Raw genomic sequence first — 25364 nt, forward strand, 5'->3', positions numbered from 1 at the left:
AATACCTTTTATAGATAACAGAAATTTTCAATTAAGTTTCCGCATAGTGGAAACAAGTTTCTTTCATATGGTCTCAATATCTCACTATAAATAATCCTCAAAGGCTCCCATTATATTTCGTTTATATCACAAGCAAACCGATCTATCCATCAACTAATTCACAAAAGTCACACACATTGTTCAAATTACTCGATCGGATATACATAATGTCTCATCACGGTGCGAGTCTCCTATCGAAATTAGCCTCCGGTGACAAGCATGGAGAAGCTTCGGCGTACTTCGACGGCTGGAAAGCTTACGAAAATAATCCTTATCATGCAACTCATAATCCACAAGGTGTTATTCAAATGGGTCTGGCCGAGAATCAAGTTCGTCTTCTCATAATACCACCTAGTAATGAATGAGAGTTCGTTACATTTTCCTTTCTTCTAATAAGTTTTTTTTTATGTTTTTTTTTCAGCTCTGTTCAGATTTGATCAAAGATTGGATAAAGGAAAACCCACAGGCATCTATTTGCACAGCAGAGGGAGTTGACTCTTTCTCCGACATCGCTGTTTTTCAAGATTATCATGGACTCAAAATATTTAGACAGGTATTTCTTATAAGTTCTGTATTCATATTAATTATATAAGGTATATACTTATGTTACAGTATCAAGTGTTTTTTTTTTATGCTTGAACTATTAATTTTATATATAAATCAATGGAAGTGGAATATAGTATAATATAGCTCATTCACGTATGTTTTGTAGTGATATATACCTTAAATTTATGGTATGGAAGATTATGATTCGAATTTATCTCTAGTCTTGGGAATTTGTTTTTCTTTTTCTTTTGGGAATTAAATAATGGTTTGTTTGGGGATGGATAATAAAAAGGCGATTGCGGCGTTTATGGAGAGAGCGAGAGGCGGAAGGGCGAGTTTTGAGGCGGAGAGGGTGGTGATGAGCGGAGGAGCCACCGGAGCAAATGAGACGCTCATGTTCTGTCTTGCTGATCCCGGCGACGCTTTTCTCGTCCCTACTCCTTATTATGCCGCGTACGTATTTACACACACACTTTGTTAGTATTCAAATAAATATATTAGTTTACCAATCAATAACTTGAAAAGACATATGAATTAGTGATTTTTGGTGTTATAAAATAGAATTAGTGATTTTCATACTACATTAAATTAAAAGTAATCGAAAAGGGCAAAAGTTTTAGTTACTTTATAGTATACATATTTATTTTTGTTGCTTGGTCAAAACCAAAATCTCTTTTAATAATGCGTTTTCAGAATAATTAAAAATTGTGATTTCTCATATTATAACTCATTTTGATTGATTCAATATTTTGGTAAGCAACATCCAACCACACAAGTTGCAACTGTATATAAATCGACCGTTGACTCTTAACAAAAGTCAAACCACTAATTAACACTTAGTTGACTTACTCTTCACTCACAGAACTAATTAATGATTACTTTGTTAAACATTTCAGATTCGACAGAGACTTAAGGTGGAGAACTGGAATTAAAATAATCCCTGTGGAATGTAACAGCTCAAACAATTTCCAGGTTACAAAACATGCCCTAGAATCAACATACCTTAGAGCCCAAGAAACCGGTATCAAGATCAAAGGATTGATTCTCGCGAACCCATCAAACCCTCTTGGAACAACTCTCCATCGAGAAGCTCTTGAAACTATTGTTAACTTCATCCACGACAAGCAAATTCATTTAGTCTGCGACGAAATCTACGCTGCCACCGCTTTTACTGAGCCAAGATTCATCAGTGTCGCAGAGATCATCCAAGAGATGGATCATGTTAACCGAGACCTGATCCATATCGTTTACAGTCTCTCAAAGGATATGGGTCTTCCCGGTTTCCGAGTTGGAGTGGTTTACTCTTACAACGATGCTGTTGTGTCCTGCGCAAGGAGGATGTCGAGTTTTGGATTGGTCTCCTCGCAGACACAAAGTTTTCTAGCTGCTATGTTGTCTGATCAGATATTTGTCGATAACTTTCTTATTGAGGTTTCGAAGAGAGTAGCGAAGAGACATCGTATGTTCACGGGAGGGCTTAAAGAGATGGGTATCTCTTGCTTGAGAAGTAACGCCGGTTTATTCATCTTGATGGATTTAAGGCAGATGCTTAGAGATCAAACCTTTGAGTCCGAAATGGCGCTTTGGCGGGTGATTGTCGATAAGGTCAAGATTAATGTCTCTCCTGGCTCGTCGTTTCACTGCTCTGAGCCAGGTTGGTTCCGAGTCTGCTTTGCTAATATGGACGAAGACACACTCCAAACTGGACTTGAGCGAATCAAAGACTTTGTGGTTGGAGACAGAGCCAACAAGATTAATAATAACTGTAACTGCCTTTGCAACAACAAAAAGGAGAACAAGAAACGTAAGAGTTTTCAAAAGAATCTCAAGCTGAGTTTCTCTTCGATGATTTACGATGAACATGCTAGGTCACCAAAGTTGATGTCCCCTCATTCACCATTGCTCCGAGCTTAAAATCGGTTCGATGATAATACTCAACTAGATTGTGTCTATATCTATATGTAGATGACTCAATAAAGAGAATATGTATATTGAAAGTATCTAACTATCTGTATACAAGTAAATGTTCACCTGCCAATGAGCACATAGTAATAATTAATCGAAATTATGGAATGAAACATGTTCTTTTGTCTGTAGCTTGCACCTCAAGCTACAACTTTGTCCTGCTATCTTACACTTCTAGCTACAGCTTTGTTCTGTAGCTTACTTGCACCGACAGCTTTTTCCTTGATTTGGTATCCTGATGAATTTGATAATAACGAATCAAACTAACCAACCACTCAAAAATGATCAATGCCAAATTGTACACCAATTAATACAAGAAGAACACGTAACCATTGAGGCTTCTCTGTTTCATGTTCTCTGTTTACTTTCATCTATAGATAAAAGCTATAGAACAGACATATATACTTCTTCTCATAGATTTGATTTCATCATATAAAGTAGTAGCAAAACCATAGATATAAACACCAATCTCTGGTAGAGAAATCTCGTAAAATCTGAAATTAGGTTAAAAGAAAAAGATTACAAACTAACTCATCTGATAACTACAAGTCTTAAGCTCAACATTATCAATCTCCAAGACATCAGTCGGGAAATCACATCCACCGCCGGTCGTCATCCTCTTCTTCTTCTCCGATTCTTGTCCATCAAGCAAATCACAAGGCTTAGGATCAACACCACTGGTAACACCTTCAACATCACTACACATCCAAATCGCTTTCTTATGCTTAGCCGCCATAGAGATGGTAGCATTCGAGATACAAATCCCAGTAAAAGGATCTCCAGAGATTCCTTCTAACCTCCCCGCCATGGAAACATTCTCAGCCACAATGTCTCTGTAATTAATTCCGGTTATCTCCGGTAGAGCGTGAGGGTCGTAATTAGAATCAGCGTGAGCTTTGTAATTCCCGGTCATCCAAAAAACCCACTTCATCGTGTGTAGACTCATCCCTTTAACGTATATGTTCTTCACGAAAGCTCCTCTTCCCACGGCGGTTTTGATCCGCACGCCGGACTCTGTTTGGTACGCGGTGATGTCTTCCGCTCTCACGTCTTCGATTCCGCCGGACATCTCGCTTCCGAGCGCTATCGCCGCGCTGTAAGGCGAGATACATGTCAATCTACGGATCAAGAGGTGCTTCGTCGGCATCCCGAACGAGATCCCGTACTCGTCCCACCCGCTTTTCACGGCGATGCAGTCGTCGCCGGAGATTATGTAACAGTCTTCGATCCTCGTGTTCGTGCATGAATCTGAACCACACCGGAATCAATTAAAATCAAAAGTAGAGAAAAAGAAAAGTGAAAATTTTGATCGGCGGCGACGATGAACCTGGATTGATGCCGTCGGTGTTCGGAGATTTCACCGGAGCGATGATCGTAACGCCTTTGACGATGATATTGCTGCCACGTAGGATAACTTTATTAATATCTTATTCGATAAATATATTGATCGTGCGGCTGTTGTAGTGAGGGTGCATGGTATTAGTAGAGAGTGAGATACAGGAGATAATTAAACCTGCTGTAAACCGGGTGGATGTTCCAAGATGGAGAATCAAGGAACGTTAGATTTGAGATCTGAATTGTATCTGAGAACATTATTTCAATCAGGTACGGCCGAGTGTATTTTAATTTGCCACCGTGGAATTTTTGCCACCAAAACGATCCTTGGCCGTCGATCGTGCCATTGTTCCCTATAACATAACATCCAACGGCTCTTATTTTCTTCTCTCTGTTTTTTCGAAAAAAGAAAAGAAGAGGATGAAACTGTTACCGGTGATAATTACGTCGGAGAGATTAGTTCCGAAGATGAGACTAGCGAATCTTCCGCCGGCGGCGTCACGTCCTCTTCCGTACGAAGGCAAAGCTTTTAGAATTGGGTATTCGTTCAAGTCTTGAGCGGCGAGAAGGGTAGCGTCTTTGTGAAGAAACAGAGTGAAGTGGCTTGTAAGGTTGAAACTTCCGGTGAGCCATTTTCCAGCAGGGACAAAGAGCTGAGCTCCTCCGTCGGATGAGTATTGACTGAGATGATCGACGGCGCTCTGGAACGCCTTTGTGTTTAGCGTCTTGCCGTCTCCGACGCCACCGAACTCTGTTATGGAGACACTGTGGGATCTGCATGTAATAGCTGTGTACTCGAATGTTTCATATGACTGTGATACCTTTCTTCCTCGAGAAGAGGTTACGAGGTTCGAGAGGGTTATGATGGTAACTATGCAAGCGAGTATGTTCTTCATGGTTTTGTATCTGAAACAAGAAGAAAAAAGAGAGAAGAGTTTGGATTAGGAAACAATGGGTTTTGTATTTAGATTAGTTACTTAAAATTAGTTAAAGAGGTGAGGTGACCATAAAAGGTTGTTTGATATTTTCTTCGTTTGGTAAATGAGTGCATGTGAAAGGTTAGTACCTGTTGCAAAGTTTTGATTTTTGAGAATGAGAGCTAATCAATGGGTTTTGTAAATGGTTTGTTGAAACAACTTTTATTGAAAAGCATAACAAAATGGTGGTTTGTTTATATACATGTGTGTATTTGTTCGTTGGAGAGAGAAAGAGAATTACCTTGTGACTTGTGAGCCTTTGTGAATGTGGAGGAAACTAATTAATGGTTTCGATGAGGATGGGAGTGGAGTGTATAAGTATTTATAAGTGGAGAAATAATGGAGAAAGATACGAAATTTTTGTCTGAGTGTGCTGCTGATCTTATAACTTCAGCAATGATTTTATCACTTAGTGGTATCAATTGATTGGGAGATATAGCGGCGATAACATTGTTTTCAGAAAATGCTGAAATAGTAGCAAACAGGAACGTATCCTTTTTGTGGTTGATATATACTAGCTAACAGAGGTATGTCGTTACTATATGCCCATAATTGTTTTAAACGTAAAGATGAATTTTGAGTACTGTCTAGGAAGAGGAGACTAAATGGATTATGTGTATAAGGCTGTGTCATAATTCTCTAAATCGAATTCCTAATCACGTTCATTAGCATCATTGCTATATAGAAAAGCATAAAACGATCATTCGGCTGAATCACAATATCATCTTTATATGTGTTTGCATTTATCTTCCCAAACATATAACAATCATAATTTGTTTAAACTATGAGAGAATGTGAGGTAATGAACAACGTCAATTCCTTTGCTTCGTTGTTTCAGACTCACGGGTTTTAATGTTTCAGTTTTTATTTTCTTTCTAAAACAGATAATACAAGAATGGGTGATTGTCTCCTTGTGACCTGTGACTTATGAATGTAGAGTACAGACATCACCTTTGTCTTTTTCGACGTGGCTACTAAATTCTACATATATACCATTTTATACTCCTCGGTAGTTACTACTTACGGCAATTAGATTAGTAAATAAATTTTACTATGGTAACTGTAAGTAACATCGACTAATGCATACAGGAGCTGAGCATCTCCAATTAGGCATATACAAAAGAGAAGCTTACAAATACAATATTAGATTAGATTATCCTTTCTAATGACATTTTTCATTATTGTTGTTTTTTTGGTTTGCCAAGTAGGCTCCTCGTGAACTTTGGGGGTGTCCCACTTCCAATTCCACTCATCATCCCACTTCTGCCGACCCACTTCTCACGCCTCCATACTTACTCACGTTCACGGGTGCTTATGCAGTTATGCTTATCTTACCTTTTCAGTTTATTATAATACAAAATCTGTTTCTTTCTCGAAAAACTATATTAATCTCTCTATTTGCCATAACAACCACCAGAAAATTACATCTAGTCAGCATTCACATACTCTTGTTTCAGTTCTTTTATTGATTTAAATAAACAGATGTGTATTGAATACTAGTAAATTAAAAAACTCGTACTCTATACGTTGTCTTTTCATGTTGGAAGATGGGGATATACACGCACATTCCACAAAATTGCAGAACTTTTTAATTTCCATTTCTAGGCTGCAAACAATGGATTACTTAGCGTAGTGTCTTTTCATGTTAGGTCAAACCTTCTGGTTCAAAACTTTAAAACATGACATGGTTCAAGAATTTTTTTTTTTTTTTTTTTTTTTCTCTATTATGACCAAAATAACTAACATAATATAGTAAAAGTACATAGCGTAGTGTGGGGATGTAATTCTTATTTCTTCTAAACTTATGTTTATCTACACGAAAAGTGAAAACTCAGGCAGAAAATGTTAATATGAAAAAAGCTTCAGAAAGAAACAATATTATCAAGAGATGGAACCTCTATTGCTTTCTTCTCCTGCGGTCGCTGGGAGTTTATCCTCTAAAATCTGAAGCAAGTCGTGGTACTGAGCGAAACCCAGGTGAGACTGAAACAACGAACAAGTTTTAAAGAGGAGACCTACAAGTGGTGAGATGGGGAGTGATTGTTATGGAAACAAGAGTTACCTGTAATGTCATGCTATATGCTTTCCACAACCGTAAATCATACCGGAAAATATCATAAAGAACCTGCGTTGTAACAATTAAAGAAACATCTGGTTATGTCAATGTGATGCTTTAAAGTCAGTGATAACGGTGGAAATCTAAAAGATTTTATACCTCGGACCGTTGTAATAGAGTGGCAAGAACAACTATCCATTCTTTGAACTTGACAGAACACATCTGAGCCAATAGAAACTCTGCATCTAACCGGTTCTGTAGCTCACTCATTTGCAGCTGAGGACATTTAATTGTAGAATTTCAGGTAAGATAAAGTTACTCAGCAATGCAGAGACTTTTACGATGCCATGTGAATCTATGTGTTTGGTTTGCACATGTTTCAAGCAGCAGAATTCGAGAAAAAGAGTTTTGAACATGAAAGAGAACACAATGGAGTTGATTCTTACCTTTCGCCCAATCAGCTCAAGTCCTGCAGCAAAATTCTGCAGCTGCGCACAACCATATCTTTCTCGTTGAAGAAAATCCTGGAGTTTTGGCATCGTTAGTGAATATACTTTATTGGGTCCAAGCATAAATAGGTGAAAGATACAGATTCCCTACGTACCACAATATCAAACTGGGTGCCTTTGACGAATGCAACAAGCTTTGAAAGTTCTTTACCAGACATCAAGTAACTGGCATGACTTTCAAGTATGCTCTTTACAGAAGCAACATGAGGACTTTGCTCTTTGAACGAGGAGCTGCATCAGAGTCGCGTTAATCAAATAAAAATTGATCAGAAGGCAATTGTATTACTCTAGATATAAAAAAACCAGAATCAGAGTTGTAGTTTCCACCTCTTATCGAGTGGTGATTTCTTGTGGCTGGAACCGAAAATAAGAAACCCGAGAAGCTTAGGTGATAAAGAATCTGATTCTGTTGGCGCCTGCTCAATGTCTCTTCCAGATCTTAGCAAGAACCTCACCTTACAGCATAATTGTCATAGACAAACATCATTACTCAGGATTCACGTTTTGAATTGCCCATTTTAAACAAAAAACAAGAACATCAAATACATACTAGCTCTCCAGCAAGATCATAGAGGGACTCATCAAGTGTCGCCTGCAAATTTACAAATAAACTTTCTTAAAGAACAGAAAGAAGAAAATTGACAAGATATAAATTTTACATGCGACAGCCAAAATTACCTGCAATAGCCGCAATGCACAGTACTGACTGACAGCAACACCTTCCAGTTTGGCAATCACCTGCACGATTTCTAAACTTAATAGTACGATTCGAAACATATTGTAACAGAATTCTACAGAGTTCTATAATAGTGACTTGATGCGCTTTTTTGTCCCAAAGAACTTTTAATTAAATGAAGACTGACAAAGCTAGCTCTCTAGTAATAAGCAGAAGAATGCATTTTGTTGATACACCATTATTTAACTAAACATACTCGAGGGTTAAGGCTTTCTGAGTCTTACAAGTATATAGCACGCTGCGGTTCGATACCATCTTCGCTGGAAGCAGTCTTCAAACAACCTATAACGCAAAAGAGAATATCAAGTTTCATAGCATAGATAACAGTTTAGTCAATGAAAAGAGCAGACAAGATCAAAGAAATTGGCCATCTTAGCCACAGATCACTGTTTCAAGTGTCCAGTACAGTAAACAAACCTAGTTTTATAAGCATTATAAGAAACAAACGAGAAACAAAGGCCAAACACAGAGACAGTGAAACATACGTTGTTGATATCCCAGCAGCAGAAAATAAATCAGCCCAGTGTCGGGCATCGGTTTTTCTGGCTACATTCACTACCACATCATAGTACTCCGGGAAATTTTTTATTAAATCACAGGCTTTTCTCAAAAGAGATAACTTTTTAAGATGTCCAGGTCCTGAAATCTGGTTCCTGTTTGGATTTGGCCTGAATTTTGCAATATGCCACAAGTTTAGGAAAAAAATCAAATTATGTGAAGCAAGGCTAGAAGGTTTGGTAAAAATTACAAAGAACGGAGATACTTTATAAAAGATTGATAGAATTAGGTACCTAGAAATCTCTGCATCAAAAACAGTAAAAAGAAGCCACTCCAGACAATGGGAGAAGTGAGGTTTCTCTGCCGATAATTGAGCTAAGAGTAACGCCTCTTCATTTTTGTCTCTCTGTCCACAATATGAGAAAAACAGAATAAGATTCTGAGAAAATGAATAAAGGAAGAGAGAAGAGATCATTCTAACTTAAGAAATGAGAGGCCAGGACGAACAATACCTGAAGGAGGTGGCGGAGCAGGCAATGTAATATAGTCTGAGCCTGAGGTGTAGGCTCAAAACATGGAAACTCTGCGCTTGCCGAAAATGACATCCTCTGAGAAACTCCAACAACAACACCAACGTTTGGTAAAAGTCCCAGGGGATACACCTCGCGATCAAATTCCAACTCTGGATCCAACTAAAAGATGGAACAAAAAGTGCAATTAACTTGATAGATCAGTGAAAAAGTTACAGAATTAAAATCACAACAAAAAGAAGCTACCTGCAGGAAATCCTCTTGCATAAAAGGGTCATCCCCTAGAGAAGGATACCAAACCTGTAATATAGAATTTTAGCAATAAACAAATCAGGAAAGTACGAAAGACAGGGATCAAATAGAGAGTTACTGTCAGACACTTGGGGGCAAGGCAATCCAAGAAAGAGAAAAGAAAGAAGAAAACTAGAAAAGTGGACATAACAAGTAGCTCTAAAGCAGAAGAACTACCTGCATTCCTCGGTGCCCATAATCTAGCCAAGATACTTCCTCGACAAGATTAGTCTTTTCCTCCGATTGACCACATGTCACCCAAAATAGTTCAACTGAGTCTGTGAGTTCCCTCTCTCGTCCATCAACCAAATCAAGAAGTGAAAGCTCCCCATTTCCCCTCAGTATAAGACATCTGTGGAGACCATAAAGGCATTTAGTATGACAGCATAAACTGAAAGGATGTTCTACTCTGTTCCTGATTACCTTGAGGGTTCCCTGTCTGGCAAATCAGAAGAAAGATCGTTATCCAACTCGCATTCTCTCGGATGCTGGTCAGGAACAAATCGCATTGCTGCTGGATGGCTCTTTGCAGTCATGATGGACAACTCTCTTACTGTGGAAAGCTGTTTGTCATTTAATCACTTTAAGGTGCATGAAAAGCAACTCAAGCGCTCACATTTGGAAGTTAAAAAGGTATATTTTATTGGAAATGATGAATCGAGGACATCAACCGGAATATTTAACTACCTGTAGATCTGCTTTGCTTGAAGGTGTCAATTCACCATATATCTTCACATGGTAGACGTGGATGATAAACGGAAGATAAGATACGAGTATATAATCCTGGTAAACATCCATCACCATTGGTTTGCCAAGCAGCACTTTTCGACAAAGTAAAGAGCTCTGATCAAGGTGATATCTTGGATAGAAAAGCAGTTCATATCTGCAATAATTAGCAAACATACACAAGGAATGGAACATCATTCAAAGACAAAACGGCGAGAAACACTTTTATGTAAAAAAAGTCTGGAAGAGTCGCAAACACATTTCTATCAAATGGCACTTTCTCTTCTTTGTAAACAATAATAAATATAGCCAGTGAACCATGATTAGAAACTAAGATAGACCGGGCCTTACGTATCAGAAGCTTCGATGTAGTTACAGATTACGACAATCTTCCCCAGCCATAACAAACCCTTGCAATGAATCTGTTGCTCTTGACTGACATCTCCAAATACCCTCCACTTCTTAAACCTAACGTCATACAAAATCAGGCCATGTAAACCAGCAACCGCCAAGTATTTCCCATCCTCGCTAGCTGCCACGTGTTGAACAGGCCAATTTTGGGTAATATAAGAAACCTGGACCAAGAAAACGTATATAAGAAATTTATTTCGAAAGTGATACGATGAATGAGCAAAAGGGGATAACAGATATGTTGATACTCAACTGGAAGTTTTAGATGTAAAAGCTTAAGTTCGTCAGTGTCCTCCGCCTGAACCATGAGTAGTCTATCATCACCATACATTACCTGACGAACATAAGTTTTTCCTGAAACTCCTCTATTTAAGCAACATTTTCCAAAGGAAAATGCAAGAATTCTATCACACGATGCCTCCTCTGTAGCAAATAGTCTATATCCATATTCATCCCATTGGATGGCTGAAGTACCATTCATCAGGGGTTCGTATTTACTGTCTTGTTTTGGGTTAATTTTAGGGGAAGTTGTAGAACTCAGTCCAATTTGGCGGACAGTTGACATCAATCTACATCCAGAAACAGACCAAACTGCAAGTCCTCTCAACTTCCACCCAACTGCAAAAGCAGAATTATCAGGCGTCCATGCAATGTTACTGACAGGCCCAGTGTAATCCGCTGAATAACTGCAAGTTTAAAACAGTGTTATCATCCATGTACCCAACATACCAAGGGCATGACACAAGGAGTAAAACTGAAAATCCTAAATAGACCAGCATAGTTGTACTGGAATAAACCATTCAGGATTTCTGGATCCTTGCGTAAGTACAAGAACTACCGAAGGCATTATAATATGATGCTATGGTCTTTACGCAACACCAGAATAAAGAGTAAACCCAAACTTTCAACACTAGAATTGAAAAATAAACCTTCAACACATATAGAATATACCGCAGCAGTAGTTTCTCATAGTAACAAGTTACTTACCCCCAGTCATGCAAAGAAACTGTTCGTAGGAGAGAGATCGATTGTGACAGATCATACAACTCCACCATCCCTTTTCTTGTACCTACAGCAAGAATTTGTTGCTCTGAAGCCACTGATGCACAAACAACATCACCACCCAACTTCTTCTCAGCTTTAATGCTCTCAGTGTACTTTAAACCTTTCTTATTCACAGAGCATACTACTAGCTGCCCATCAGAATTTAACACAAACAATAATTTCGAACGAGTGCAGAGTTCCAGCTGAACAATAGCCGATTTTGTTGAGAAATCATCATCAGATGCAAGTGTTTCCGAAGCTACTCCAGAAACTAGCCCATTACCAAAAGTGTAGGACAAGAGTCTATCATTGTTGCTATCAGAAGAATGGAAGCCAATACTGAAAGCTCCACCAAACTACAAAGACAAACAAAAATCTAGAAATCAGGAGTCCTGCACAAAGAACCCAAAAACAAACAACGCAGATGAGGCAGATCTACGTTATTATTACCTCTCCTTTCCAGGAAATACTATATAAACATCCATCAGAGAGTCCCAAAAGCATAGTTTTGCTGTCCCTCACGAAATTGCTCCTACACAGAGTGAAAAAATTGGCCTTACATTTCTAGTCACAAAACATTACTGTGTCAACTCAGCTCATACGGTAAAAGTTGGGAACGGCAGAGACACGTACAGAAAAAGCACTTACACAGACAAGTCCTTCCCAGCAAAAGGGACCTGCTCACTTAGCAAAAGAGATATGGTTGCAAAACACAACTCCGAGGGTTGTCTCTCTCCAGGTTTTATTCGTTTATCCGTAAATTTTATTTTATATATATGAAGGAAGAATGATGATGTCTGCAAAACAAACCCAAGAACAAAGAAAAAATGAGACAGGCTTAAGAACGTCTGAAAGCATCAAGCTTTCAAAGGGATCACAAAATAGGTAACTGCCAAGTTTCACGCCTATTGATTAAACGATCCAAATGAGCTAGGCTTATGAATGTCTGATATTATCAAGCTTTCAAAGGTGAATACAATGTGTGTTCACATAAGAACAATCTGGAGAAGATTCAAGAACTAGATTCTGTATCCGTAAATCAATAAATTCTCAGCTGAATGAGGTTTGAGTAGCAGAAACCAGCTAAGTAAAAAGAGTGACACTAAGAACTTACAAGAACAGCAATCAATTTAGAGTCTGGACTCCACACAGCTTGCAAATTCTCTCCTTCTTCTCGCACTGACTTCTCATCTCTCATAAACTTTCCCAACCTCACTCGTTGCTATCCCGGAAACAACACAAAAATCAAACAAAGCTATCAGTTAACGAACCTAATTACGAATGACAGTGACGAAAATGCAGAGATGATTAAGCGCAAGCACCTGAGAAGATCCCCAAAGTTCCAAATGAGACGGAGAAACAACAAGCAATAGCCGACCTGCGAGCTTTAGGTACACGACTCGCTGCGAAGACGGACATGATCCCGCTAGAAGCGGGATCACCTGCGGCCATCCGTAAGCCATATACATCTTTTTTGGCTTCTCTGTGAAACTCAAATCCTTTGCCTTCCTTGTAATGGATCTGAATCCGAGGAGATGAAATTACAGATTCTGTTCACATACAGAGATCATAGAAACATTTGTTGGCAAAAAGGAGGAAGGAAGAAGAAGATGGTGGATCTCGCAGATCCATAAACGGAGCATCAAAATTGGAATACTGACCCAAAAATAAATCGCCCGACCGGTTTATAAGAATCGGGTTTAATTTTCACGGATTTAATCGGTTTAAGCCCTTCCCATGCAAAACCGGATTCTGCAGAGCATAAAAAGCCCAAGGGGCCTTTCACCGTTTTCGCCAAAATTTAATTAAAACCATAGAAACATGGAATCGGCTTTACAACAATTACAAACCATGTCCGAGATCATGTTCTAGTCTATTTTTCATCAAAATTTTAAGTTGTTGGATTACCTTCATGATATTCAGCTAGCAGAAAGAACTCTGTATTCCTCGTGGAATGTATCAATTGAAACTAAATTTTACACGATTTTGGTAATAACATACTTTCTAGATATATAAATTAACTTTTTCGCCATGTTTCTTTTATCATTTTTCTACTTTAATGATTAATCTTTGAAACATTCTTGAGATAGTAATAATAGTTTTTTCTAGTAAGTGCGGTTGTTAGGAGATCAAAAAACCAACTGAGAGTTGAGGAGTTCGGCCCATTTAGGCTCCATATGAGATAATGTAAAAGCAATCTTATGAGCATTATTGAGTCAGGACAAGAGCTTGTGTTACGGTAAACCCTAATTTGCATTCGACCATAATTTATATAAATACATAATATTTGAAGTTCAAAAACGATATTTGTACAAACATGATCACACAAACGCAATTCTCCTCCCCACGACCACCCTTGTTGTTGTTGTCTCTCACTTGGGTGTGAAAGCCTGTTAAAAACACACAAAAACTATTAAACGGACGAGTGATAACATCATCAAAATTGATATTCGGATCACACTTACAGCGAAGATTGTGGCGTGACCAGGATCAGCAAGATGTGCAAAAAGGTTATCAATAGGACCGGTGCCAGTGTAGATGTGTTGGAACCAAGCACCCATCACTGCCAACATAGCCAACCTTCCGTTCTTGATCTCCTTGGTCCTCAACTCCTTGAGTTTAGCCGGGCTACCTGATCCCCAACCCAACGGGTCGAACCATAGCCCTCCCGGGTAACCAACGTCCGTGCCCGTCAGTTTGTTGTTTGGGAAGACTGGGTCAGTGTTGACGCTACCGGGCTTGATGATGTCAGCCCATCTACGTCCTTCAGCCCATCCGATCAAGATTAGCTCAACGACGAAGAGTGTGGTTTTGTCCGTGAAGTATTCTTGCTCTCCCGCCGTGTACCACGACGGAGTGTTGAGGATTCCGATCTTCGTTAGAAACTCAGGGATGAATATCCCGGCGGCTCCTAGCATAGCCCATCGGCAGTGGACTAGCTCTGCTTGTACGTTCCACTTTAGACTGTCCGGGTCCGATGCTGACATGTGTCCAATTTTGTCAGAAAATTATGAAAATAATGAAGTCTTAACTTATTTGTAATATTGGTTTAAAAACGTATAAAGGGAGAACAAAAGATAAATAAACTCACAAAGACCAAGAGGATCAAATCCGAAGTCACCAGGGAGGCTACCGTCGAGCCACTCTGGAGGAGTGCTTCCGGGGAACCAGATCGGTCTCTCTGGATCTGCTGCGACGGCGCGGACCGACGCATCAGGCCTGGACACAGCTGGAACTGCCAACTTCTTCTTCAGCCTCAGTTTCTTCCCACCCAAGAAACTGCACATATATCATACAATATCATAAATCTAAGGATCATCGTATATATGGATCACACTATTATCATATACAATAATAGCATAACTTTTTATCATATGGATCATCACTGTTGTTATTAGAAAACCATACGTACGCACGTTCTTGGGAATATGCTAGTTATACAAATTAATTACTAGAGATCAATGGATCACTATACTCGCCTTGTAAACTAAACTAGTTTACGAGGATCTGAATCACATTCACCTATAGGCTATAGCTGATGATTGTAACTGATAAGAAGAGAGACAAAAAAGATGAGCTTACCTTGGAGAAGAAATGGCGGCGATGGCAGAAGAAGCACAAAGAGATGCCATTGTTCTCGACGTTGTTGACCTTCAAGACTCAAAGTGTGTTAGAAAGAAGAAACGAAGGAGTGATGCGTAATCTATAAAAGCCCTCTGATGACAGAATCAGATTCTGCTTATCTGATTATCTATATGGATAACGCAAAGTGTTTCCCCATTGGTCAATTCATCTACACGTGGCAATTTCTTCCCACCACATCTTGGATTCTCTATTTGAACATAATAAACTTATTTATTAACTGAGTTTAAAAAAAAAATATTACAGCTTGTATTTCAGGTGATTGGGCCGAGCAAGAATACCAAAAGCCTGTATTGCTTTGGGTTTTCTAACTTTAGAAGAAAGCAATGGGCTGTCAAGAAAATAGATTCGGGTTCGACATTTGCGGGGACCTCATTTCATTATGTACCTTCTGAACTAACTAAATGCAATTTGCAGCATCGAATTTGATAATAGAAACACATGGAGTGGTACCAAGCAAAATAATACATGAAGTGGTACCATCATGACGTGTCGGAGAAGGACAAGACGAGATCTAAGACTGTACACTCACAAGCAAAATGATTAAAAATATCTATGAACATCGTTGTTAATTGATCAACTATTATTGTAGCGATTGAGATTGTACGTTTTTTTTTCTATCTCAAAACCACCCCTGCTTTATACAAAACAAAACTCTGACTTCACATCTATAAAATTTTATGATTAGCGAACACTAGTTGGCCATGTTTAAAAGAGAGTTCAGAGTAGGAATAGAAAACATAAAGATTGATATTATAAGCTAATTATATCTTTATCGTAGCAATATGTTACAAACTTATTTTAATATTATCAACAACAAGAAAAATCCTTAGCAGAGACTAAATACATGAACTCCAATAATTAATATTTGGTCTATTTTTTAAGTAGAAAGGCTAAAAGAGTGTTATAAAAAAACTTGTGTTGTCGTGACTTTCATCATCTAAATTTTATTCAATTACAAATAAAGTAATGATTGAAACTCAGACTCCACCAAAACTACCATCTTAAAATCTATGATCAACATTGGATAATATTGGGTTAATAGTAGGGTATATGTATAGGTTATGAATCAAACAAGAAACAGTCAATCAAGTATATTCGTATCGTTTGCATCATGGGACCAGAGAAAGAGATGGTGCGAGTAATCAAAATTAAACAGTGACCTGACAAAGAGAAGTGTGGGAGAGATATATAGGAGATGCATGAGATGAAAGGCATAGAAGCAATAGGGCCATGTGACTGTCTCGGCCTCATTATAACCTTTCCAAATCAACACACCAATCTCCATACCTATTTCGCTCCTCTTATCGTTTTGGAGAGTGTTTTTCTCTTTCTTTTGGACCCAAATGGTTATTGACAACTTTGCATGTCTTTTTTGTCGTATAATATACATACAAACATGTATGTTCGGTGACTAGTTGAGCGTCATGAATTTTCTAATTGAAGTTTGGTTTGAATTTTGTGACGACGTTGAATACAAACACAGTATAACACTGTACATGTATTTATATACCTCTGTAATCATATATTATGTCTTGTCAAAACAACTTTAAATGATTTTGATTATTACAACTACATATCTACAATTATGAGCTCAAACGTTAATATATATACTTTTATGAGTTTTTGATATTTTGTGTTTTTATGGAATTAAGCTTGTATAGACTACACAGTAGTGTTTTTTAAAAAAAATAGACTGCAGTATATATAAAAAATTAGAATCTGCGTTTTCTAACGTATACCGTATACGGTTTCGGGATTCAGCGTGTGAATCCAAGTATAAACCCCATAAGTTGACTAAAACATAAACATTATTAATTTGTCTAGGGTTATATTTTTGTGTCGTCATATCGATCGAGTCTCCTACCAGCTATAGAACCAAATCTATTAATACTAAGTTTGAAAATAGCATCGTCTGTAAGTTTTCTACATATCTTAATGATGAATAATGTTCATATATTAACAATTAGTATTAGATGAGTAGGACAAGTTGATTTTAAAATACGATTTCAAGATAACATAACATATAAATGTTCATTGGTAAAACGACATTTCTCCGATCATAGTTGAGCCATGAACCATTGCCGGTTGGTGGAAGGTTCATTGCCACCGACGACGTGTCTCCTATATACATCCGGCCCACCACTCAGTTAAACAATGGACTTTTTCTTCTTTTATATACTACTATATAGTTATAAAAAACAAATATACATCATTTTCGTAAATTGAGGGTGATGAGGGGTATAGATAAGGTTGATTGATTCCTCTTTATTAATCATCTCTATTCCCTCTCTTTAAAGCCTCCATGACCCACAACACACTCTTCTCTCGTTTCTCTTTGCTTCCTTCATTTTCTTATAACTTTTGCTTTTGTAATGTTTTACTCCAAACCTAATGCCTTTTTCTTTTTTCATCGATCTAGATATATTCCAATTTAATCTTATACTCATCTTTAAACAGATTATCATCATTTTCAGAACTATGAGTAATCCAAACGGTAGTGCTATCATTTATCACAAGAAAAAAAAAACTAATTAATTCAGACCGTAGTGGTAGTAGTACTATTATATCTAACAAAGACAAAAGCAATAAACTATATAAAAAATAGTAATAGTAATATTAGAGTTGATCGATATCATTATTTGATATATACACCTCAACTAATACCAACATTGAATCACAAAAACAAATGTCAGCACTACTAGTCAAGTAAAGAAAATACTAACCTAATAGTAAGCTATTTAGCTTAGCTGCTAGCCTGCTAAGCCTTAATTAGCAGATGTAATTACGTGTAATATAAAATCTGTAATATATTCCCTTTTTTTTGTTTTTCTATAAACAGTAACCAGAGGCTACGCATCAGACCTCTTTTTGGACGTGCGATTCACGCAACGAAGAAGCTTAGCCGCTTGATTGAACTTTACTAATACTAGATTAGTTAACAATCTTTGATCAAATTACCAATATTGTTTCTATAGATAATGATAAGCTCAAATTAATTGCTAGAGCTACTCTCTCAAATTAATAGGTCACTGCAGTACTTAGGGGTCGAATGCGATAAGGACTCAAATCTACATAATAAATTATAAAGTTTTATGAATTACGCTAAACAAGATAATTTAAATTAAAATGGCAATGCAAAATATTAAATTAAACTGTTGTAAATTCAGAAGATCAAAAAGCTAGGCCTAGGGAATTTCTCAAGAAATTACAAATTATTAAATCAAGAAATAATTAGGATTCAAGCAATTAAGAACAGATCTAGAACTCTAAACTCTTTTGTAAAATAAATCAGTTCTCACTGCAAATATTATCTAAATTTAAAACCAGAATATCCAAATCTCTTTGTAAAATTCTAGGTTAAAAATCAGCTTTAAAAACAGGTTAGATTATTCACAAAATTACTAAATCAAATCTCTTTGCAAGAAGTAATTTTGCTCATCAAAAGATTTTATCAGGAAAATCAATTATATTGTCATATCAATTTATTTTCCTAAAGTATTAATTCTAGGTGATCAATCAAGAATTAATGTGAAGAACAATCTAAGATGAAGATCTAGAAAGATAATGAATCCTAAATAAATAGATCTAATAAATCATAAAATCCCTGTAAAAAACCCTAAACCTAACAAGCAAACTACTCAAATATGTTTAATGAAGAACAAGACATAATTCTGAATAATAAGCAATTGAAATTAAAAGAGTAAAAGAGAGTTCAAGAATTCTTCTCACAAAACAGATCTCTCTCTCCAAAGCTCTCAAAATCTCACAAGATTACAAGAAAATAAAATTTGTTAGAAAATAACTTAAGGGTTTGCAAAACCTAAAAATACTATTTATATGTCCTAATACACGTTAGAGACTTATGTTGCAAATATGGAAAACTTCGGGCAACTTTGTAAAACTTCCAAATTTGTGATTCTTCATCGGCTGAAGAGGGTGTCGACCGATGCTTCTAACTGGTGTCGATCGATGCCCTTGTTTTGATCCAAGTCCAAATTGATTTTTCGAGATTTATGTTCCAAAATGATCCAAATTGCTCCACTTTACTTATTCTGTACCAAAGTTTTAGAAAACCTGCAAAGACTCAAAAACATCCTAAAAACAAATTAAAAGATGCTAAAACACTCTTTATATCATGGTTAAAAACTATAAAAATCATGATATATTAGATAAGATAATTAGTGTTCTATAAATGTCCTAACATCGAGAACATAGCCTATTTTTCTACTGGCCTAAAAAAAAGATATTACTATATTAAATGGGAAAATAGGACGAATTAAATTAATTTCGCAATCCACATCAACAATCTCCTATCAACCGCACGTACCACGTGTGCTGATCGTCGTGCAACTTGCAGATGCTTTTATTCCAAAGATAATCGGTACCCTGTAGAGACGCACGTAGCCAATTAAAAAAAAAAACAACAATCCCAACAATGTTTGGTGACAGAACCCATATCTCACAGACCAATCTTATCACCTTTTCTTGCTTTCCCCCATTTGTACTCTCTCTCTCTCTTAACATCACTGCAACGTTCAGATAACCAAACGTCACAGTCAGTTAACTTTATCAAAAAATCAATCTTACACGACACGACGTCGTTAAGACGGATCTTGTACCAATCTTTCTTCATCTTCTTCCTCCTCCTTTGGCCTCTCTATAAATCAAACTTCTCAGTTTATTAAAAAAATCAACTTTATCAACAAAAAAAAAAACCCCAGAGCTCACTCACTCTCTAAAAAAAACCCTAGCTTTCTCCATGGGCTTTCCCGTAGGTTACACAGAAGTTTTCTTACCGAAGCTATTCGTACAAACGCTTTCGATTCTAGGTTTCATAAGAACCGTCGTCTTCTCTATCTTCCGTTTCTTGGGTCTCTCAGATTTTCTCGAGATGGACCAAACCTGGCCCGACTACACATCGTACCCGACCCGAATACCCGAAACCCGCTCACCCTTCTCCGCCCTCCTAATCAGAGAGATCTTACCGGTCATCAAATTCGAAGAGATAAAAAACTCCGGCGAAGAATCACCGGAAAACTGCGCCGTGTGCTTGTACGAGTTCGAAGGAGAGCAAGAGATCCGGTGGCTGAGAAACTGCAGACATGTATTTCATCGGAGCTGTCTTGACCGTTGGATGGATCATGATCAGAAGACGTGTCCGCTTTGCAGAACACCGTTTGTTCCAGATGAGATGCAAGAAGAGTTTAACCAACGGCTTTGGGCTGCTTCTGGTGTTCACAGTGACTTGTGTCCTGTCACCGAATTGTTATAGAAAAGCAACAAAGAAAAAGACAGAGAGACCACGCTTTCTCTCTTTTTATGTTCTCTTTTGTTATTGACTTTATCACCGCTTCTTGTACTTTTGATTTTGCTTTCTTCACCCTTCTCCTCTTTTACTGACACTAATTAGATTTGCCACGCTTTTATGTGTGTATTATCATAACATATATATATGAATGAGAGATGAGCAATTAACAATTTCGAGTATTTTATTTACTTTGATGAGTTGAGGAAAACAGACAGTAAAAAAAAAAAAAAAAAAGAATTGAATGCTAAAAATATCCGAAAAACCAAAATCATATAGTATCATATTAGACTGAAAAGTATTAAATTCAGGTCTCATATGGAAGATCTGGATAAAATAAAACCGATATTTGTTTCATTTTTAATCCAAACCAAAGTTATGACCTTAAATTTCCATTTAGAGTAACTTATGCTATTTTAATTAATTCTGAGGGTTATTAATTTAGTTTTAACCGGGAGTAGTTAAGATCTTGCATTCTTGTCAGTACTTGTCTCTGACCAGTACCAGTAACCTGTGACCACATCTGTAACAAAATAATTATTGTAATAAAGATTTTAAAATTCAGACTATCACTTTTTTTTTTGTATATCTAGTTTTAACCAAAAGGATCTAAATTCAATGGATCATGGTAATGCGTAAAGGCAGAATCTGGTAACATGCTTTGGTCTGCAGATCGATCAGTCAATTCAAACGTAGCATTTTATTTCAATAATAATATATAGGTACCAAACATCGAAGAATCTTGAGAAACGAACATTTTTTTATTTACTTTTATCCGTTTGTGAGTCTAATTATGCAAGGCGTTCTTGGCTTAAACTGATTCGTAGTACAGAACCGTACTGAAAATCCAAGAATTGTTGTATGTTTTTATGTACCATTTTACTAAACATGAGATTGTAATTTGGTAGAGAGATGACATGCTTTCAATGTAGAGAAAGATAATTGAAGTGGGTAGGTTAAAAATGGGGCTAGTGGCATTTACTATTTGGGTAATGATTGAGTAGCTGACCAATATAAATCACCAGCATCTACAATCATCTCCTGCTCTAGATTTTATGTGTACTAGAGAATCTTTTTTTTATAATAGACTATAGGGCAATCAGTAACAAGAAAACAATTAGATTGTTGTAGACTTAGTAGTCCACATTCACACGTATACATAACACCAATAGTATAAAATATGTTAAAGCCACTAGCTTTTTGTATACGTGTCTGTGTAATGGCGCAATGTTCTTGAAGTATCTATCTAAAAGGTATCCAAAACACCCAAAATAAAATATGTTAAAGCAATGTTCTCGGAGGTTCTGGTGCTGCTAGCTACAAAACACTTGTGCTCCAAGAACATTGCTTGCATTTCACAGTTGGAAACAGAGAGCTATGTAGTGGTTGGCTCCACCTCAAAGTCACATCATGAAATGCAAAACTGTTTGGCATCTGAATCGCAACACCGCACAAATCTGAACTTGGGTGGATATTTTGCTAGATTAATGATGGGATGTCATTTGCAAATCTATGTTGTGTATTCTTTCTTCTCTTGAAGTAGGAGCGCATAAACTTGCTTTTGTAATGTCTTTATAGCAATCTTTTAGATGGAATTGCATATTTTTTTTTCGTAGTTTACTGTTATTCTTCTCAATTAGAACGATAGGATAAATTAAATCACCTATTTTAATAGACATGCGAAAAATGAATCTTCCCTCTTTTGACTCTAGCTTGAAACATGCTTCTACATGTATGCTGATGCATATATAGCGTCTCAGGGATCACCATCCTTCACTTCACTGAACTGCAAAAAAATCCAAAGTAAAGAAAAGTTAGATGAATCAAGATTTCATGTCTCGAATAACAATCAAGACTCAATAGTGAGTGAAAAAGAGGAGGTTACTTGTAGATGAAGGCAGCTATTCCCAAGAGTATGCATAAGAGGATGATGTCTATGCAGAAGTTGCGGCTCGATCTCAACTATAATTGAATAGAAAACAATGAGCTTAATTATAGTAGAATGAGATTGTGATCTTAAGAGGAATGTGTGTGTTACATAACTACCTTTGTTACAGTATCCTTGAGCCTCACATTGGTGCTTTTCAAATCAGTAGCTGCCTTGTCAGTCTAAATTACATTATATACCAAAACAAGAAGAGGTAAGCATGATCTCGCTAAAGAAAATCTCTAGATCAAGGTCAAGTGTTAGTTTTTTAACCTTTGTATCTATTTCATCCATGAGTGGTTCTTGTCTATCAAGTTCCTGTAATGTTTGGAAGCAGTAAGAGAATCACTACGACATGTACAATAAAAGGAACCAGAACCAGGATTAACTACACAACAAGATATCGTTATATAGGTGAACCTCATTGATGTCTTGAGCCATATTCTTGAGTGTATCCAATCCTTCAGCTATATAATCTAATCCTTGATCCTGTTTCCACATTAGTTAGACTCTTGCTTGCCTTCAGAAAATCGGTCAATAGGCCAAATGATAAAAAAGAGTCAAAAACACAACACTTGCCTGTTTAATTCTTCTCATCTCATATTCTTGTTTAAACTGATCAGACTCTTCGGTTGGCTCGAAATATTCACTACCAATTCTGTGATCTGATACAAGTGACCAAGTCTTCATTAGTCAACACACTAATCTTATAACGCAGAGGTCACTAATAACGTAGAGAAAACAAGATATAAATACCCGAGACATTAGTATCGAATCTGATGTTCGAATATGATGTTGAACCTGGCCAACCACCTACAACAGGAGCAGAGGTATCTGGTATGGCCTCAATCTTATCTCTCAATGACAAAACCAAGTCATTTCTAACATCAAGCTCTTCCTTCGAAATCCCTTTGACCTAAAATAAGCCATCAGATGTTATAAAACCTCTCACCAATGCAAGACTCAAATCATAAGATTGAACAAAAAAAAAAAAAAAAGAGAGAAAGACCTTTTTGAGAGCAAGCCTCTGAAGTTTTGGAATCCCTTCAAGCAATCGAGTTTTCGTTCTTCGAATCTCCGCGTTCATCGCTACAGCTTTGGCTTTATTCGTCTCAGGCGACAAATCCTCTGTTTTCTATTACGTTTTCTCACACAATCTTAACGTTACAAAACCAAAAACACAAAAACAGAAACGCAACGGGATCGAGTGAATGATCTAAACGAACCTGAAGAACAGTTTCGAGTGCAGATTCGAAGGTGGAGTAAAGGCGAGAGAAAGCATCGTCACCGGAGACATTAGCTTCTCTCTGTTTATCGATGTCATACTTGTCATACTTCTTACAGATGGAATCACCCCTAGTGATCAAATCAACCACGCCCATCTTCGCCGGAGATTTTTTTTTTCTTTTTGTTGGTTAAGGTTAAGTTGTTGTTTTGCAAAATATGTGATCAGAGCAGTTACAACATGGATACGTGGTGGCTTCTACAAAATCAAAAGGTATGCAAGATTGTTATCTGGCCGTTGGATCTGTTGCCACGAGGCTGTATATTATGATTCGCTTCTATAAACTTGAAGATATATTTTCTTTAATTATTATTAAGCCAAAGAAATGTAGATTCTCTAGTGTTACTATTGGTCAAATACTCTCAGTCGTTGATAGTATTTATGACACGTTCATTTGGTGATAGTCAATGCTTATAAGTTATAAAACGTATTATTTGATTTCATTACCAACATATTGTTTATTTTCTTTTCTCTTCTGTATAATAAGGAATACAAAAAACGGCCAAAATCAACCCAGACAATCTGTGAAACGCTTTTTCATACCCAAATTATGGTACTATGCAATTATCAATCCGAACAAACTAAAATTTCAAATTTCCTACCTAAACTTTATAAAATTAGCCGATTTCAACATGTCCGTAAACGGTGTTACTTGTTCATTCAACGGTGTTGAGTCAGATGCCAACAAAACGACCACATGGCATCAAAACGAAATTGTTACTCCTAATATTCGAACCTGTGTTCACCTAGCCCATCATTTTCACCCTGTAACCACTCGGATAAATTGATTTATATAGGATTGATTAACAACGATGTAATATATTCTCTTCTGTCAATCTTCTTCTAATCATCTTCTCTCCTTCACTTCGCAATGGCAAAAACGAACAGATCCAAGGCTTCCCAGCGTATAATAGGCAACAGTGAACTAAGCCGTTGAGATTGAACGAATACATTCTTATCTAGAAGGAGAAGATGGTGATGGATGAGGAGAAATCCACATAAAAACCCAAGATTCATGGAACTCATGAAAAAATACAAAAAAAAAAAAGTCGATCTGTTTGCATTAGAAAAAGAAGATTTACGGAAGACAATATATTACATCGTTGTTAATAATCTCAAAGAAATCGATTTGTCCGAGTGGTTATTGGTAAGATAGATGCTTTAAGTTAACATGGGTTCGAATCTTGGTAGTAGCATTTTTTATTTCATTTAAACTATCAAAACGACGTCGTTTTGATGCCCAGATGTCATGCGGTCGCTTTGTTGGCATCTGACTCAGCACCGTTAAATGATCAAGTAACAGATGCCATGCGGTCGCTTTGTTGGCATCTGACTCAGCACAGTTAAATGATTAAGTAACACTGTATACGGACATGTTGAAATCGGCTAATTTTATAAAGTTTAGGTAGAAAATTTGAAATTTTAGTTTGTTCAGATTGATAATTGCATGATACCATAGTTTGAGTATGAAAAAGCGTTTCACAAATAGTCTTGGTTGATTTTGGTCGTTTTCCCATAAGGAGTACTTTTTTTTTGTCA

General features: G+C 37.0%; 6 protein-coding genes across 13 annotated transcripts; 2 read left to right on the top strand and 4 right to left on the bottom strand.

Moving 5' to 3' along the window:
• The first annotated feature begins 120 nt into the window (after positions 1-120).
• Positions 121-2681, top strand: LOC104699746 (1-aminocyclopropane-1-carboxylate synthase-like protein 1). Its single transcript, XM_010415087.3, has 4 exons — positions 121-368; positions 461-592; positions 878-1038; positions 1482-2681. Exons 1-4 carry the CDS (start codon positions 207-209, stop codon positions 2497-2499), a joined length of 1473 nt encoding a protein of 490 aa, XP_010413389.1. The 5' UTR covers positions 121-206; the 3' UTR covers positions 2500-2681.
• A 341-nt stretch (positions 2682-3022) lies between these two features.
• LOC104699747 (putative polygalacturonase) lies at positions 3023-5526 on the bottom strand. 4 transcript variants are annotated; one of them, XM_010415089.3, is made up of 6 exons: positions 5104-5335; positions 4891-4951; positions 4319-4791; positions 4064-4238; positions 3878-3948; positions 3023-3798 (listed from the first exon to the last, which is right to left on the bottom strand). In XM_010415089.3, the coding sequence occupies exons 3-6, from the start codon at positions 4779-4781 to the stop codon at positions 3077-3079; spliced, it is 1431 nt and encodes a 476-aa protein (XP_010413391.1). In that variant the 5' UTR covers positions 4782-4791; positions 4891-4951; positions 5104-5335; the 3' UTR covers positions 3023-3076. The 4 variants fall into 4 exon arrangements, with proteins under 4 accessions (XP_010413391.1, XP_010413390.1, XP_010413392.1 ...); XM_010415088.3 differs by lacking the exon at positions 4891-4951 and having other exon boundaries at positions 5104-5526; XM_010415090.3 differs by lacking the exon at positions 4891-4951 and having other exon boundaries at positions 4952-5157.
• A 1107-nt stretch (positions 5527-6633) lies between these two features.
• Positions 6634-13443, bottom strand: LOC104699749 (uncharacterized). Of its 4 annotated transcripts, none has more exons than XM_010415091.3 (23): positions 12986-13443; positions 12778-12885; positions 12312-12460; positions 12114-12195; positions 11607-12019; positions 10873-11305; positions 10560-10783; positions 10170-10365; positions 9906-10045; positions 9660-9834; positions 9438-9491; positions 9174-9353; positions 8955-9067; positions 8649-8831; positions 8388-8445; positions 8106-8165; positions 7978-8019; positions 7755-7882; positions 7523-7658; positions 7365-7442; positions 7078-7194; positions 6925-6987; positions 6634-6845 (listed from the first exon to the last, which is right to left on the bottom strand). In XM_010415091.3, the coding sequence occupies exons 1-23, from the start codon at positions 13130-13132 to the stop codon at positions 6744-6746; spliced, it is 3381 nt and encodes a 1126-aa protein (XP_010413393.1). In that variant the 5' UTR covers positions 13133-13443; the 3' UTR covers positions 6634-6743. The 4 variants fall into 4 exon arrangements, 3 of the variants coding, with proteins under 3 accessions (XP_010413393.1, XP_010413394.1, XP_087313692.1); XM_010415092.3 differs by having other exon boundaries at positions 12297-12460; positions 12986-13321; XM_087457566.1 differs by lacking the exons at positions 10560-10783; positions 10873-11305; positions 11607-12019; ... (2 more) ...; positions 12778-12885; positions 12986-13443 and having other exon boundaries at positions 9906-10035; positions 10170-10310.
• A 454-nt stretch (positions 13444-13897) lies between these two features.
• Positions 13898-15325, bottom strand: LOC104699750 (photosystem I chlorophyll a/b-binding protein 2, chloroplastic). Its single transcript, XM_010415095.3, has 4 exons — positions 15246-15325; positions 14755-14942; positions 14129-14643; positions 13898-14053 (listed from the first exon to the last, which is right to left on the bottom strand). Exons 1-4 carry the CDS (start codon positions 15293-15295, stop codon positions 14036-14038), a joined length of 771 nt encoding a protein of 256 aa, XP_010413397.1. The 5' UTR covers positions 15296-15325; the 3' UTR covers positions 13898-14035.
• Positions 15326-19428: 4103 nt separating this feature from the next.
• LOC104699752 (brassinosteroid-responsive RING protein 1) lies at positions 19429-20786 on the top strand. Its single transcript, XM_010415096.3, has one exon. The coding sequence runs from the start codon at positions 20068-20070 to the stop codon at positions 20578-20580; it is 513 nt and encodes a 170-aa protein (XP_010413398.1). The 5' UTR covers positions 19429-20067; the 3' UTR covers positions 20581-20786.
• A 1410-nt stretch (positions 20787-22196) lies between these two features.
• LOC104699753 (syntaxin-73) lies at positions 22197-24113 on the bottom strand. Of its 2 annotated transcripts, XM_010415098.3 has the most exons (9): positions 23767-24113; positions 23550-23675; positions 23297-23456; positions 23120-23205; positions 22961-23029; positions 22814-22858; positions 22660-22722; positions 22499-22575; positions 22197-22399 (listed from the first exon to the last, which is right to left on the bottom strand). In XM_010415098.3, exons 1-9 carry the CDS (start codon positions 23920-23922, stop codon positions 22387-22389), a joined length of 795 nt encoding a protein of 264 aa, XP_010413400.1. In that variant the 5' UTR covers positions 23923-24113; the 3' UTR covers positions 22197-22386. The 2 variants fall into 2 exon arrangements, with proteins under 2 accessions (XP_010413400.1, XP_010413399.2); XM_010415097.3 differs by lacking the exon at positions 22197-22399 and having other exon boundaries at positions 22495-22575; positions 23767-24055.
• Between the last annotated feature and the right edge of the window lie 1251 nt (positions 24114-25364).

The sequence above is a fragment of the Camelina sativa genome, chromosome 7 (assembly GCF_030686135.1).
Source record: "Camelina sativa cultivar CO46 ecotype springtype chromosome 7, ASM3068613v1".
NCBI classification, from domain to species: domain Eukaryota; kingdom Viridiplantae; phylum Streptophyta; class Magnoliopsida; order Brassicales; family Brassicaceae; genus Camelina; species Camelina sativa.

Bases quoted from the DNA above. Each gene is read 5' to 3' on its own strand.
- LOC104699749 (XM_010415091.3), bottom strand. From the start codon at position 13,132: ATGTATATGGCTTACGGATGGCCGCAGGTGATCCCGCTTCTAGCGGGA. The intron at 9,354-9,437 runs GTAGCTTCTTTT...TCCATCTTTTAG, and splicing joins TGCAAGAGGATTTCCTGCAG to TTGGATCCAGAGTTGGAATT. The intron at 8,166-8,387 runs GTAAGACTCAGA...GAAATCGTGCAG, and splicing joins CCGCAGCGTGCTATATACTT to GTGATTGCCAAACTGGAAGG.
- LOC104699753 (XM_010415098.3), bottom strand. From the start codon at position 23,922: ATGGGCGTGGTTGATTTGATCACTAGGGGTGATTCCATCTGTAAGAAG. The intron at 23,676-23,766 runs GTTCGTTTAGAT...AAAACGTAATAG, and splicing joins CACTCGAAACTGTTCTTCAG to AAAACAGAGGATTTGTCGCC. The intron at 23,457-23,549 runs GTCTTTCTCTCT...GGCTTATTTTAG, and splicing joins AGAGGCTTGCTCTCAAAAAG to GTCAAAGGGATTTCGAAGGA.
- LOC104699746 (XM_010415087.3), top strand. From the start codon at position 207: ATGTCTCATCACGGTGCGAGTCTCCTATCGAAATTAGCCTCCGGTGAC. The intron at 369-460 runs GTTCGTCTTCTC...TTTTTTTTTCAG, and splicing joins TGGGTCTGGCCGAGAATCAA to CTCTGTTCAGATTTGATCAA. The intron at 593-877 runs GTATTTCTTATA...GATAATAAAAAG, and splicing joins GACTCAAAATATTTAGACAG to GCGATTGCGGCGTTTATGGA.
- LOC104699747 (XM_010415088.3), bottom strand. From the start codon at position 4,781: ATGAAGAACATACTCGCTTGCATAGTTACCATCATAACCCTCTCGAAC. The intron at 4,239-4,318 runs GTAACAGTTTCA...GTTATGTTATAG, and splicing joins CTCCGACGTAATTATCACCG to GGAACAATGGCACGATCGAC. The intron at 3,799-3,877 runs GTTCATCGTCGC...GGTGTGGTTCAG, and splicing joins CACCGACGGCATCAATCCAG to ATTCATGCACGAACACGAGG.
- LOC104699750 (XM_010415095.3), bottom strand. From the start codon at position 15,295: ATGGCATCTCTTTGTGCTTCTTCTGCCATCGCCGCCATTTCTTCTCCA. The intron at 14,943-15,245 runs GTAAGCTCATCT...ATATATGTGCAG, and splicing joins GCCGCCATTTCTTCTCCAAG to TTTCTTGGGTGGGAAGAAAC. The intron at 14,644-14,754 runs GTGAGTTTATTT...GACACATGTCAG, and splicing joins ATTTGATCCTCTTGGTCTTT to CATCGGACCCGGACAGTCTA.
- LOC104699752 (XM_010415096.3), top strand. From the start codon at position 20,068: ATGGGCTTTCCCGTAGGTTACACAGAAGTTTTCTTACCGAAGCTATTC.